Below are 13885 nucleotides of genomic sequence, written 5' to 3' on the forward strand. Positions count from 1 at the left end.
AGGAGGGCCAGATGCAGGACAATGACATTGACCAAGGTGACAGTTTCCTTGGTAAGCAGAACAAAGGCAGCCTGTGAGCCTGCAGTTGCTCCTTCACTTTTGTGGCCAGCAGGGCAGTGCAGTGCACTCCACGAGGACACCAAGTGTCATTGTTGGGCAGCTGGCTGTCCACTGTGCCCCCCATGGGCATGGGAGACCAGAGTGCAGCTTGGGAGCCGCCGGAGACTGGGGAGCAGGCAGAGTGGGAAGGCACAGGCGTTGTAAGTCATACTCAACTTTACGCTTAACGTGTTGCCAAAAGAACTTAAACGCAAACAACATCGAAGCTCTGGGGAAGGGCAGGGGAGGCCCCATGGCACCCACGCCAAGTGCCTTCCCAAGAGGCCCCAGAGCCTTGGAGCCCAAGTCAGGAGCCAAGGAGGAGCCCGCACTCACTCTAACCAGGGATTTCAGCCAGAAAGAAATACCAGCAGAGCTCCAGCCTCAGGCCTGGACGACAGAGCTGTCAGTTCTCCCCTGAGCCACGCCTGTGAGCCTGTCGGCCACCGCTCAGCTTTCTGCAGCTACACGGCAGCTACGCGGCAGCGAGCTGGTCCAGAGGAGCCGACGGCAGCCCCAGGCCCACGGACACAGCGGCTTCCCCACGCCTGACCCCTATCAAGTCACAAGGGTAAACCGTGCCTGGGACACAGGTCACAGGGAGCTTGAATTCTGGTCAAGGATATAAGGGTCAGACTCAGTGAGACTGGAAGAGGATCGAGAAACCTACTGGAAGCATGATCGACCCAAGGCCGCCACCACTGCCTTTTTTTGCCCTTGGCTTTCTGTTTGTCTGCTTCTCCTAAAATGAAATATGTCCAACATTAATTCTTAGAAAGTGAGCAAGCACATTTGAAAACCACGCTCTAACAACTCAGGGGCAGGTCTAGACAGACTGCAAAGGTACGGCAGGGGCCAGGAAGAGGCACTGAACCGAGTCTGCAACTAACATGCACCAGCGGTCCACCCCGCAGGGCGACTCAGCTCCTTGACCTTGGGCCACACTGTCACGTCTTCCTAACAGCTAAGCATGTGCGAAGACATCGGAAAAAAAGGAGGGACTGTCTGTCAAAAACACACTGAGTTTTTCATTACATCAACAGAAACAAAGCCTCACTAAGTTTTCATAGAACCATTTAGAGGCAAATAGTTTCTTAAAACAGATAAATTACAGTCACCAAAAAGTTTTCTTTTGATTGATTTAATGTAAGGATTAGAAAATATAAATTTACTGGTGATGAACAGACACTATGTACTGTATTATTTCTCTATTCCCTTCAAATAGAAAAGCATGCAAGCTCCCCTGAGCAGATCCTTAAAACTTTAATTGGCTGCCATGAATCTATGATTAGATATAACAAATATATATTTCATTGAATAGGTAATAATTGATATTTTAACTACCAATATTCAGGTGCCATACAAAATCATAAGCAGGCATATTTAAAATTCATACAAAACTAATAGGAACTAAGGCAGCGTATTTGAACTATCTTCCCTACAGGAACAAATTAAGGGCAATCAGGCCAGCTGCCTTCCTAGGGGTGTCTGGGAGGCAGCTAGGCCACGTGCTCACTGAAGGCCCCTGCCCTCCGGAACCGTCCATTCATTAAGCGTGGGTTCCGGGCCATACACACAGGGACCCACCCGGGAGGCGGGCAGACCCGGACGCTGGTGGACCCAGCCGCAAAGCCAGCACACTGCCCCCACGCCACGCCACGCCACGCCACCCCACTGCGCAAGGGGCGGCGGCCCGCGGACGTACTTTCATCGTCCTCCTCGGGGGCGTTGCGCGCGTCCTGGCCGTCCCCGGCCTCCTGCGTCACGCTCAGCATCCGCTCCTTACCCTTTTTGTACTTCTGCTGTCTGGCCTTGATGCGGTCCATCCTGGGAAACAGATGCGCAGCGGGAGTGCCAGGGTCACGCGCGCAACCATGCACAGCGCGGCCGCCGGCTTTTAAAGACGTAGTGGGGAAACGATCGCTTCTCGGAATAAGCGTGTCCTTGCTCTCCCTAGCATCTCCACGTCCTCCGCATCCGCGGTGCTAGACTTAAGAATGTGAGCCGCAGTCGTCATGCTTGGGTCTGGAATGCAGTCCGCAACGTGGGATGCAGTCCCCAACGTACAAAGTACGTGACAGCCCGTCTGAACATGACGTATTATACGATGTAGGTAATGTAGGTCCTTTATTCCCCTAAGTTTTGCATTCTTTTCTTTTTTCTTTCTTTTTTTTTTTTTTGGTACCAGGGATTGAACTCAGGGGCACTTAACCACTGAGTCATATACCCAGCCCTTTTATGTTTGATTTTGAGACAGGGTCTCTCTGGGTTGCTTAGGGCCTTGCTAAGTTGCTGAGGCTGGCTTTGGACTTGTGATCCTCCTGCCTCAGCCTCCTGAGCCACTGGGATGACAGGCGTGTGCCACGGCACCTGGCCAAGTTTTGTATTCTTAAATAGAAGAATCACAATCCAGGTCTCATAGGAAATGAGAAATACATCCTAAATATGGGCCCAAATTGTTGTTCCTCTGAACCCTGTTGGTGGCTGGAGACCACAATAACAGGGTTGTGGCACAGCGAACGGGTATTAGGGTTTCACACATAACTACATCTTTGTGCAAATGACCACGAGGGGGCAATCTAATTCATAACGGGAAGCACTTCTGCTGGGGGTAAGAAAGGGAAATGAGGTCAGAAGGAAACAAAGCTGCTCCTGAAAACTCAGGGGAGTTTCCTGGTGGACTGAGAGTGGCTCCATTTTGTGGGTGAAGCGCCAGCCCTTGGGACCTCAGACCCTTGAAAACCTCACCCCTAAAGCCACCAGTCCATTCCCTGCTAGGAACTGCACTCAGAAAATGCTTTTCAGAAATTACCAAATCTCCCAACAGAGCCGGTCTGTGCTGCGACCCAGCTAGTGGCAAACTGAATACCGGGCAGGATGACCTGCTGCACTCCCAGGGCTGCCTGTGCTTGGGGGGGACTCTCAGTCATTCAGTACCAGAGTTCCTTGCTTCTTTCCAGAGCCTGGGTTACATGGTTTCAAGACGCTTCTAGAGCTGACCCCACGTTTATCCCCTCGACCCAAGATGCAGTGAGCATTTACTGTCTCATCCATGAGCTACTTTAATCTGTGAGATCTAGTTTAGGAGCAGGAAACTGAGGCTCAGAGGCCTGGAGAGAGCATCTCCAGGTTCTCCAGGAAGCACCCTTCCTGTCTTTTGTGCCTGCCCATCATTCTGGAACTCTCTTGTCAGTGTAAGAGGCCTGAGCGACTGCTCGGACCCAGGGCAGACACGAGGGAAGCTGTGAACTGTGGTCTGCATGGACTTTTCAAGGGTCTGAGGCCCCCAAGGGCCGAGAGCTGAATATGGTCCCATGAATAGGAAGAAGGAGGAGGAGCAGGGTGAAGCGTCTTACTGTCTCTTCAGCTGATCCATGGACTTCTTCTCTTCCTCAATTCTTGCCTTTACAGCCTTCACGATCGTGGCCTGGAAAAGCTCAGCACCCCTGTGGGACAGTTGGAAACAGAGCCTTCAGTACCCGTCATTGCTCGCCTTGCCCTGGCAATGATGGTCGATGGGCAGAAAACGTGGCAACCCTGTGCTGGTGCCTGGGAGCCTTCCTGGCTGGCAGCGGGAGCCACCAAGCCCTGGAACAGCCGCCCACAGGGAGGGAGGGGCTGCTCACCCTCACAAGGTGCTGCGCTCGGGCATTTCCTACCTGGCCTGGCAGAGCTGGCCAGAGACAAGGCTGGCTGGGTTTTCCGGGCAGGAAAGAGCAGGGAGCGCAGGGAGCAGAGGTCTTGCTCCGCTGTGGGGCTTCCAGCCTCGGGCCGCTCATTCCCATCCCCTTCCTTCTGCCCTTTACATGGTCCTCCCTTCTCCAGTCAGCTGCCGTGTCCCTGTAAATCTCAGCCTCTCTCAACATCCTCAGCTCTGACTGGTGTCACCTGCTTGGGAAACCCCCAATCCAAGGGAAGCCAGCAGTGGGCCTGCTGTGCTGGGAGGGGCAGCCTCAGCTGCCGGACACAGCCCACCGTGGGCAGACCACTCCGGGTCCCTGCTCCCTGGAAATCCCTCTGCTCCGCTGCACCGCTGTTGCGGCTCAATTCCATATTCTGCCAAATGGGTTTTCACTGCTAGTGATGACCTAGCTGCCTACTTCCTAGAGAGACCGCCCGTCAGGTGGCATTATGTGGCCCAGCTTCTGGCTGCCCCTTCCTTTCCCACGTGACAGTGGAAGAAGTGCCATGCCATCTCCTGCCTGTGGCCCACCCACGCTTGGGCTCCTCCGCCTCAGCCTGAGGGCCACCACCCCTCCCCTCTGCACTTGGGCCCTCTCTGTCCTACCCTCAGGCCCTCTCCATGCCTGCCCTTCACCAGCATGCAAGTGGGGTCAAGGTTTGCTAGTCCTGAACATGAAGAGCCCCTGGTCGCTCGGCACCTCGCTGTGCACGCTCAGGCACCCCTCCCCGTGGGAGGAGGGGGACTTCCCTCGGGAGCCTCCTGGGCTGCCCCTGCACCTTCCCCTCGGCTCCTTCCTGCAGTGGAAGGGGGCCGGAGCAGGCGCTGTGCATGGCCACACTGCTGGGTGCTCTCCTGGCTCCCCGGCGACTCCTGCCGTCATGCTGGCTGTTGCCTCAACATCTGTGTCCTTCCCAAAACCCATGTTGAAACCCGAATGCCCCAGGTCGTGGTGCTGGACGTGGGGCCTTTGGGAGAGGCCTAGGTCAGGAGTGGCACAAAGGCCCTGGCGAAAAGGCCCAGGAGGGCAGGACCCAGTGCAGAGGGGACCGTCCCTGTGGAAGAGGCCCGCCCCAGGCTCCGAAGCTCCTGACACCTCAGTCCTGGAAGTCCCAGCCTCGGAAGTGTGAGACACAGGCTCAGGCTGTTCCTAGGCCACCTTGGTTATGGTCCTTGTGCCACAGTGGCCCAGACTGTGATAAAGCCAGGCACCTGTGCTAGCAGCTGCTTGGTCACCTGTGTCTTCTCAAGCCTGTAAGCAACATGAGGCTGGGGTCAGCCTCCCTCTCCCCAAACCAGGTCGGGCAGTGAGCAGCTGGGGGCATGCGCGAGTGAAGGAGCGAACGCGTGTTTCCCAGAAACTGCCTTGGAAGTCAACGTCCGCCGGTCAGAAGAGGACTTCCTGTGACGGGCTGAGGTGTCCTCACTATTAGGACACGCTGTCTAAATAATCGTGACAACTTTGGGGAAAAGACACTGGCTTCCCGTAATGTCTGGGACCTCTAGGGACCAAACGTTTTGGGGAGGGTGATAAAAAAAATGTATTTGACTTCAAAATAATCAGCTGCTCTGTACAAATAAATAAGGTCACCTCTGGCTGAGACACTCCCCTCTGCTCTGACGCCGAGGGTATTAGAAAGCAGTGCCGCTGGTCAAGGCGGGCCTGGCACTGCTCCCTGGGGAGCAAGGGACCCCAGGCTGCTGGGTGGACTGCCACGCCCTGTGGGTCTCCTTCTGCCGGCAGCAACTCAGGTGGCAAAAGCCAGGCTGCTCCCACGCAAATGGACTCCTGGAATCAGTTTCCTTTCTCCTGGAAGGGAAGGAACCATGCTCCAGGGACGCGGCTAGACACCACAGGAGGGCAGTTTCCTAGTCCAGCCTGCGGGGTGCTGGAGGGCGAGCACCAGGCACGGTGGGATCCGGGCGGGTCGGCTGGGGCAGCCCAGCAGGTGGGGTCACACAGCGGCCTGAGTGGCTCCCAGGCCGTTCCTAGTGCTCCTCCTGGTCTGTTCCCAGAGTCTGTGAATCAGGGGCAACGCTTGCAAGGACAGAGGTCCAGGGAGGAAATGGTGGCAGTGCAAATCCTGCCGGCAGCCCAAGAGGAAAGCCAGCAGCAGGAGGAAGAGGCCCGAGGGAAGGACACACAGAGGTTAGGAGCCAGAGGGGCTGCGCTGTTCCACTCCCAGTTTTGGGGGGACTCCACCTTGGCCAAGTGGAGGCCAAGGCCTCGGCCTTCCCACCCGCCTGCCGCTCTGGCTGGGGAGGCCGCCCACGGGACTCGAACTCATGCTGAGGCGAGGCTTGCTCAGCAGGGCTTCGTGCACGCGCTGCCCCTGGGTGTTCTCTCTTTTCTCTCTGCTTTAAGGTGCTGGGTCCACCCCGGGCCCTCGTGCACGCCACGCACATGCTGGCCACGCCGCTGTACGCCTGACCCGTGTGCACATTTTCTTTAGAGAAATACCTATTCAGATCGGTTGTCCATTCTGTAAGTAAGGTTTGTCTGCTGTTAAGCTTTTGAGTGCAGAATGAGGCTGGAGGACCACACTTCCATTAAAGCTCTGCTGAATGACAGGGGATGCGCGCGGCCTTCTCTGTTCAGGAGTTTCTTCTTCAGGCAGAGGCGGGGGGGGGGGGGGGGGGAGGAGTCAGGGCAGACCCAGCTCTGGCCGCAGGGAGGGTGGGTCGCAGGCTTCCCTGGGCCCACATGCCTCTGACCTTCCACAGTGTCCCAAGTCTGGGAAGTGTCCCCCAGCATCAGGCTCCTTGTGTCTACGCTATGAGGCCCTTAAAGGCCTGGTGCAGACCTTCCCTGTTTTCCCGGGAGGGACTTCTTAGCTCCTTGTGGTTTCTCCAAGCAGGCTCAGACAGAAAGCAGAGTGTGCACTACTCTCAGCAAGTTTCCGAGGAGAAGTGGCCACCTGATTCCACCGCCTGACCCACCTGGAAGCCAGGATCTGGGAAGCCTTGATGTCGGCCACCACGTGCAGGAAGTAGTAGCTCATGAACACGCGTCTCTGCAGCAGGAGGAAGGCGAAGCAGATGCTGTCCCAGATGATGCCCGCCTCCCCGCTGGGCAGTCTGCAGGAGGAGTCGTCCTCGGCTGTGTGACAGAGCAGGGAAACCCCGTTAGAGCCAGCTTCCCTGCCACCGTCGCCCTGTGGTCCGCCGGGGCGCTGGGATCCCAAGGCACAAGAGCCACATCTGATGCGTGGTTTACGAGGCGATTCATTTGCAAACGAGGACACGCACTTTCAGTCTGCCATCGGTGTGAATGTGTGGCTGATCGCACCTCTGGTCTCTTGACCCTCAGGCACAGCCGGACCCTCCCCTCTAGCAGGGAGGCCCCTGAGCGCTTGGGGGACCTCAGTGAGGGTGTGGGGCAGTAATGCACCAACCATAGAGGCAGCGCTCTGTTCCAGAGCACACAGCTGCTCCAGGTGGGCCCTGCAGGGTGCGGCAGGACACAGGACACTCTGCAGAGAGGTGGTGAGCAGCACACTTGGTCCCCAGGCAAAGGTGAGGCGACCCATAGTGAGGCTCCATTGCCAAGGGCAGCCTGAGCCAGAGGCCACGGGGATGCAGCTCCCTCCTGGCCCACAGAAGACCCGTGTGACACGGTCCTGTGCTCTCTCAAGAGGCAGGGTGCTGGGGACAGTGTACCCCTTGGTCTTGTGCAGGTCTAGCTCCAGGAACCCCAGGGCCTCCCTGTGGTTTGCGTTTGCAAATCCCTGCACTTCCCAAGGAGAGAGAGGCCTGGAAGTCCGTCACCTGATGACCCCGAGTCTAACCAGAGCAACTCCAGCTGAGTGGGCCCCTGGCGTCCTTCCTCACCATAACCAGAGAGCTCCAGACCTGCTGGGTGGGAAGCTTCTAGAAGATGACCCAAGGGCCTGTTGCCTCGCCTGGGCAGTCGCCCTCCACCTGCTCTCTTCTCCTCGGTGCTTGGCCAGGTTCTGACTCAGAGCAGTCCTGTGTGCACGGCCCTGCTCCCTGCCCTCCAGCACGCCCCTCTCTACTTACGCATGGTGTAGCCCTTGACGGTGCAGGCCAGGCTGAAGGCCTGTATCAGCCAGCAGCTCTTCTTCACCAGCGTCCCGATGTATCCGCATGCCCCTATCTGAAAAACAGACGCAGGGGCAAAGTCTGAAACTGCACCCCGAGAACAGCTCCGGGGCCTCGTCATCCCAACAGTGCAGGAACTCCAAGGGCCTGGTGCCAGAGGTGCCTACACCCAGACGCCACGGGGCCCTGCACTGGCCACTTCAGAGCACGGCAAGTCCCCAGGGAAGCCAGACCCACGGCGTGCAGCGGGGTCCTCCGGGCAGCGCCCCTGCACGGGAAGCCCCTCTTGTCAAGGAGGAAACCTGGAGTGTCCTGGGGATAAGCTCTGAATGGGTGCACACTGGACCCAGGTTCTGATTTTGGTGGAGCTGTTTTCTCACAGATTAACCCACACCGTTCCCAGGAGCATCCCAGACACAGCTGCGGGGTGGACACTCCCAACTGGAAAGGGTGGCCGGCCCTTGCCTGTGGGAGCCACATCCAAGGAGTCAACCAGCGGCAGACAGGAAATGTTTGAATGGAAAAAATGCATCCCACTGAACAGGTGCAGACTCTGCTCCTGGTGGCTATCTCCTCAGCCTTGTGGCAGGAGACGGTCCACACAGCGGCACACTGTGAGGTGTCCCCGGTGATCCAGGGAGGACTGAGCTTAGGAAGAGGAGCACAGGTCGTGTGGGCTCATGCACCATTTTGTAGAAGGGACCTGAACTGCCGAGGATGTCCGTACCCATTGGTGGTTCTGACCCAGTCGCTAGGAGTGCCAAGGGACGACTGTGTGTTTTGAGACTCTGGCCAATTCTCGGGGTGGAGAAATCTTCCTGTTGATTGTCGGGACACGGTTGCCTCATAACAATGGATTTCTAGGACAGGTGTGTCCTGTTGGGTCCTAGGAGGGTGGGGTGTTCCAGCCAGCACGAGCTGTTGTGTGCCAACACACAGGAGTGGCTGAGCTGTGTGTGTGAGCAGGAGAGTACTGGGATTTGCTCCGAAGCATGGGATTCTCGGCCCGGGGAAACACTGCCCAGCCATCTTCCCATGTAGGCTGCCCACCCAGGTGGGGAGCGCCCTTCTCCTTTGTCTCCGGAGGCCCCTCAGTCCATTTTTGAGCCTCCTGGGTTGAAATGGCATTGCCCCCATGGAGCCTCCTCCAGTCCACACAGGCACGACATCGTGTGTTCTTTACTGCTTGCTCCGTTTCCCAAGAGGTGGTGACCACGAGGTCTACAACTGCCTCATTACTTCCCGGCTGTCTCCCCTGCTAGAGTGTGAACTCCTGGGGCCTGCCCTCAGTGCTGGTCATCTCCTGAGGTCTGCCCTGAGTGCTGGTCATCTCCTGAGGTCTGCCCTGAGTGCTGGTCATCTCCTGAGGTCTGTCCTGAGTGCTGGTCATCTCCTGAGGTCTGTCCTGAGTGCTGGTCATCTCCTGGGGCCTGCCCTCAGTGCTGGTCATCTCCTGAGGCCTGTCGAGAGTGCTGGTCATCTCCTGAGGCCTGTCCTGAGTGCTGGTCATCTTCTGAGGCCTGTCCTGAGTGCTGGTCATCTCCTGAGGCCTGCCCTGAGTGCTGGTCATGTCCTGAGGCCTGTCCTGAGTGCTGGTCATCTCCTGAGGCCTGTCCTGAGTGCTGGTCATCTCCTGAGGTCTGCCCTGAGTGTTGGTCATCCCCTGAGGCCTGCCCTGAGTGCTGGTCATGTCCTGAGGCCTGTCCTGAGTGCTGGTCATCTCCTGAGGCCTGTCCTGAGTGCTGGTCGTCTCCTGAGGCCTGTCCTGAGTGCTGGTCGTCTCCTGAGGCCTGTCCTGAGTGCTGGTCATCTCCTGAGGCCTGTCCTGAGTGCTGGTCGTCTCCTGAGGCCTGCCCTGAGTGCTGGTCGTCTCCTGAGGCCTGCCCTGAGTGCTGGTCATCTCCTGAGGCCTGTCCTGAGTGCTGGTCATCTCCTGAGGCCTGCCCTGAGTGCTGGTCGTCTCCTGAGGCCTGTCCTGAGTGCTGGTCATCTCCTGAGGCCTGTCCTGAGTGCTGGTCATCTCCTGAGGCCTGTCCTGAGTGCTGGTCGTCTCCTGAGGCCTGCCCTGAGTCCTGGTCATCTCCTGAGGCCTGTCCTGAGTGCTGGTCATCTCCTGAGGCCTGTCCTGAGTCCTGGTCATCTCCTGGGGCCTGCCCTGAGTGCTGGTCATCTCCTGAGGCCTGCCCTGAGTGCTGGTCATCTCCTGAGGCCTGCCCTGAGTGCTGGTCCTCTCCTGAGGCCTGCCCTGAGTGCTGGTCGTCTCCTGAGGCCTGCCCTGAGTGCTGGTCATCTCCTGAGGCCTGTCCTGAGTGCTGGTCGTCTCCTGAGGCCTGTCCTGAGTGCTGGTCATCTCCTGAGGCCTGTCCTGAGTGCTGGTCGTCTCCTGAGGCCTGTCCTGAGTGCTGGTCATCTCCTGAGGCCTGTCCTGAGTGCTGGTCGTCTCCTGAGGCCTGCCCTGAGTGCTGGTCATCTCCTGAGGCCTGTCCTGAGTGCTGGTCATCTCCTGAGGTCTGCCCTGAGTACTGGTCATCTCCTGAGGCTTGTCCTGAGTGCTAGTCATCTCCTGAGGTCTGCCCTGAGTGCTGGTCGTCTCCTGAGGCCTGTCCTGAGTGCTGGTCGTCTCCTGAGGCCTGTCCTGAGTGCTGGTCATCTCCAGTTCTCCAGGTCGTGGACAGTGGTCAGCCATGGTGAGGTCACAAGACAGGGTTGAGGATGAAGAACAAACCCAAAGACACGGGGCAGGTGGGCGGGTGGAGGCCATGCAGGCACAGCTGGAGAGCTGGCTCCAGTAGCAGATGCCTGGCCATGAGACTGGCTTTAGGATGGAAGGGCCTTTCTTCGTCCTGTGTAGGCTCTGCAGTGCCTCCCGGGACAGCTCCAAGGGTAAGGCCATGTCCGTGGGGAAGAGCTCTGACCTAAGGTCACGTGTACATCAACTAGAAGATTAATCTTCCCATGGACGGTAGGCAAACAGATTATTGCAACATTCATCACTTCACAGACTAGGCTTTCCAAGCTCTTACACACGCACACACACACGCACGCACAGTCAACAGCCTTCACAGACCCACTGTGTGGTGAGCTCAGCCCCAAGTCTCGAGGCAGAGTGGAGTGGGGTCACTGCACAGCGCCCTCCCCTGGCCAGCCACGGGAGCAGGCAGAGCGCCAAGAGCAGCCAGCGGGAGGGGCTTTATCTGCTTCAGCCCACCAGGGCCTGCTGCTTGAGTTCCTGCAGCACGGAGTGACTTAAATGGTGTCCTAGTGGCCTGAACGATGGAACTCTGGGTCACTGGTGGGCAGCGTGAGTGGTCTCTCACGTTAGGGGAAGAGTTAGACCCCAGCTGTGCCACTGCAGAGTGACAGAGTGACAGAGTGACAGAGAGAACATCCGTGCTGGTCCTCCGCCCGGCTCTTCCAGCCGCGCCCTCTCTGGAGGCCAGCGCGCAGAGGCTGCGGTGAGGCTGAGCTCTCTCCTGGGTCGCCCCACCTCTGGGCCCACAAGGCTTTCTTGCATCCAGTCCCTAGTCCACCTCCTGCCCCGCCGCACACAGTGCTCTCGGGAACTGTGCTCGCTTCATTTCATTTTGCTCTTCTTCAGTCCTTTCCGGGTAAGAGAGTTGTGTTTTTGTGAATATGGTATGAGTAAAAAGCTTTGATGAACTGGGCATGGTGCACACCTGTGATCCCAGTGACTCAGGAGGCTGAGGCAGGAGGATTGCAAGTTCCAGGTCAGCCTCTGCAACTCAGTGGGGCCCTAAGCAACTTAGTGAGAACCTGCCACATGCACACACATGAAGAAGAAGAAAAAAAGAGGAAGAAGAAGAAGAAAGGGCTGGGCGGGGAGCTCGGGGAGAGGCACACCCCTGGGTTCAATCCCAGTACCGCAAACAGCAAGACCAACCCACAGCTCTGGGATGCGCCCACCAAAGCTGCTTGGAGCACGTGCTGAGAGCGACGGGACAGGTCTTCAGAAGGGATGGGACTTCGGTTAATAGAACGCATTTCAGAATTCTTCCACGTGAATGCCTACCCCCGCACCATGGGAATGAGCACAGATTCTGCTGGATTTGGCAAAGCAGAGTGACAAACGGCTCTTTGATCCTGAGTCGGCAGCATCTTGTTCAGGGCTTTGAAGAGGCCATGCGCGAGGTTTGGGCTTCTAATGACCACCAAGTGGATCATTCACTCTACGGATCCACCGGGCGCTGTGTGGCGGGAGGGACTTACCGACAGTATGTTTTTCATGGTGATCACAAATACGTTGTACGCGATCAGCCAGTCCCAGTAGCGCAGGATGCTCTTGATGGGCTTCAGTAGCAAATCGCCCCCAAAGAGCAGGAAGTAGAAACAGGCCACCAAGTAGCCCATGCAGAATATGCTGATCCTGGTGGTTCCGGTGATGAAGATGATCGTCAGCACGAACCAGAAGAGGTAGCTGAAGATGATGACCTTGGACATGTCCAGGTAGGATCTGGAAAAGAGCCAAAGGACACAGGGGCAGCAGGAGAGCAGACAGATGCACAGAACCAGGAGCGTCTGCTTGAGGAAGGGAGGGGACGCTACTCCTCAGGGTGGTCCACGAAGCGGTTTCAGAAGCCACCAGCAGCTCTGGACCCGTCTCTCCTTCCGTTGTGCCTAGTGTGTGGGACCCCCATGCGTGGGTGTGGCTCTATAGGTTGCCCACTTACACCATCACCGTCTGGGTGGAGATCCTCAGAGCCACATTTTCAGCCCATCACTTGGCGCTCAAGCTTCCTGTCTGTCCACGGAAGGGATGGACTGGACCGTGGGATGCAATGGAGATGGTAAGATGCAGACACAAAATCAATTCCAAATCTTAGCGTTTCTTGCTAGAATCTCCTGGCTGGCAAAAAACTAACTAACCATGCCTTCCCTTTGCTCAGCTAGAAATTACTTTGTAGAAATAAACCTATAAAGATACAGATATTTTACTAGAAATGAAAGTCTCTCCGTGGAGATGGGAACTGACTCTGACCACACAGACTCCGCCAGAGGGGACTCTGGGCTCTTTCTGACACTCTGTCTTTGGAAGTCCCTGGCTGAGCTGGGATTCCCCCTTGGGGCCCATCCCTCCACGGTGGCCTTCTTGACAGAAGGGGACACAGGACTCCCGCCTTAGTCTTCTTGTAATAATAGCTGCTCGGAGTTGCAGTGGATGGGACACCTTCCCAAAGGCCAAGGGCACTGCACTGGGGTTTGCTTGGTCACAGCTCTTGGTCGGGGGTGGTTTTGCTGTGGATGTTTCTCTACCAAGATTTGGGGAGAAATGTCGGAGACCCGGTCCTGGACTAGTTCTTTGATGAACAGGTTGTTAGTTTTCAGGGAATCAATAGATCATCTCTGAGTAAGATACACACCGTGCCTGCCGTCCAGCAGGGTTGGCGAGGAGCATTTTTCAGGTATGTGAACTTGTACAAAATTTTTTAAATTTGTTCTAATTAGTCGTCCATGACAGTAGAGTGCATTTATACATTCTGATAGATCACACGTAAATGGAGTGTAACTTCTCATTGTTTTAGAATAATTTTTTTTCTTTTTTTTTACCTAAATTATATTTCACCCTTCCTTGACTTTCTAAGCAAAGGAGAGCAAGTAACACGCCAGTGTTTCTCAGTGAGCCAGGACTCTGGAGGTGGGTCGGTGAGGTGGGGCTGCAGGCCCTTCTGAAGCTGGTGTGCTCAGCACCCTGGACCTGGCTGCTGGCACTCTGGGGTGTGCTTGTGGGTAGACGTGCACTGTGGGTGTGTGTGCATTCAACACTCCCGCAGGCCTGCGGAGGGCCACCCCTCGCCAGGAGGAGCCCTGGGGACTCCCCTGCAATCCTCTCGATTCAGAGGCCACAGTGCTGAGCTGGTGGAGGGAGTGGGAAAACACCAGGAGACGGGGTGGAGGTAGGAGCCCCCAGGTCCTAGAGAACTGACCAAGTCCAGGTGACAGATGGCATGGTCAAGAGGCCGCTCCCTGTCAGAGCCTAGACAGCAGGAGTGTCCACTGCTCAAACCCAAGAGGGGCCGGGGAGGG

At 56.9% G+C, this 13885-nt stretch overlaps 1 protein-coding gene across 6 annotated transcripts in view; it reads right to left on the minus strand.

Annotated features, from left to right (window-relative positions):
• The window catches only part of Piezo2 (piezo type mechanosensitive ion channel component 2), a 365623-nt gene that overhangs the window by 53884 nt on the left and 297854 nt on the right, over positions 1 to 13885 (minus strand). For 5 of the 6 annotated variants that reach the window (XM_047526790.1, XM_047526787.1, XM_047526793.1 and 2 more), the window contains 6 exons: positions 12071 to 12314; positions 7802 to 7898; positions 6722 to 6881; positions 3456 to 3545; positions 1805 to 1926; positions 770 to 841 (listed from right to left, as the gene is read on the minus strand). In XM_047526790.1, coding sequence (XP_047382746.1) covers positions 770 to 841; positions 1805 to 1926; positions 3456 to 3545; positions 6722 to 6881; positions 7802 to 7898; positions 12071 to 12314 — 785 coding nt within the window. The remainder of the gene's footprint in view (positions 1 to 769; positions 842 to 1804; positions 1927 to 3455; positions 3546 to 6721; positions 6882 to 7801; positions 7899 to 12070; positions 12315 to 13885) is intronic. The other variant, XM_047526788.1, reaches the window with a different exon arrangement.

Source organism: Sciurus carolinensis, chromosome 15, assembly GCF_902686445.1.
Source record: "Sciurus carolinensis chromosome 15, mSciCar1.2, whole genome shotgun sequence".
In the NCBI taxonomy this organism is placed as follows: domain Eukaryota; kingdom Metazoa; phylum Chordata; class Mammalia; order Rodentia; family Sciuridae; genus Sciurus; species Sciurus carolinensis.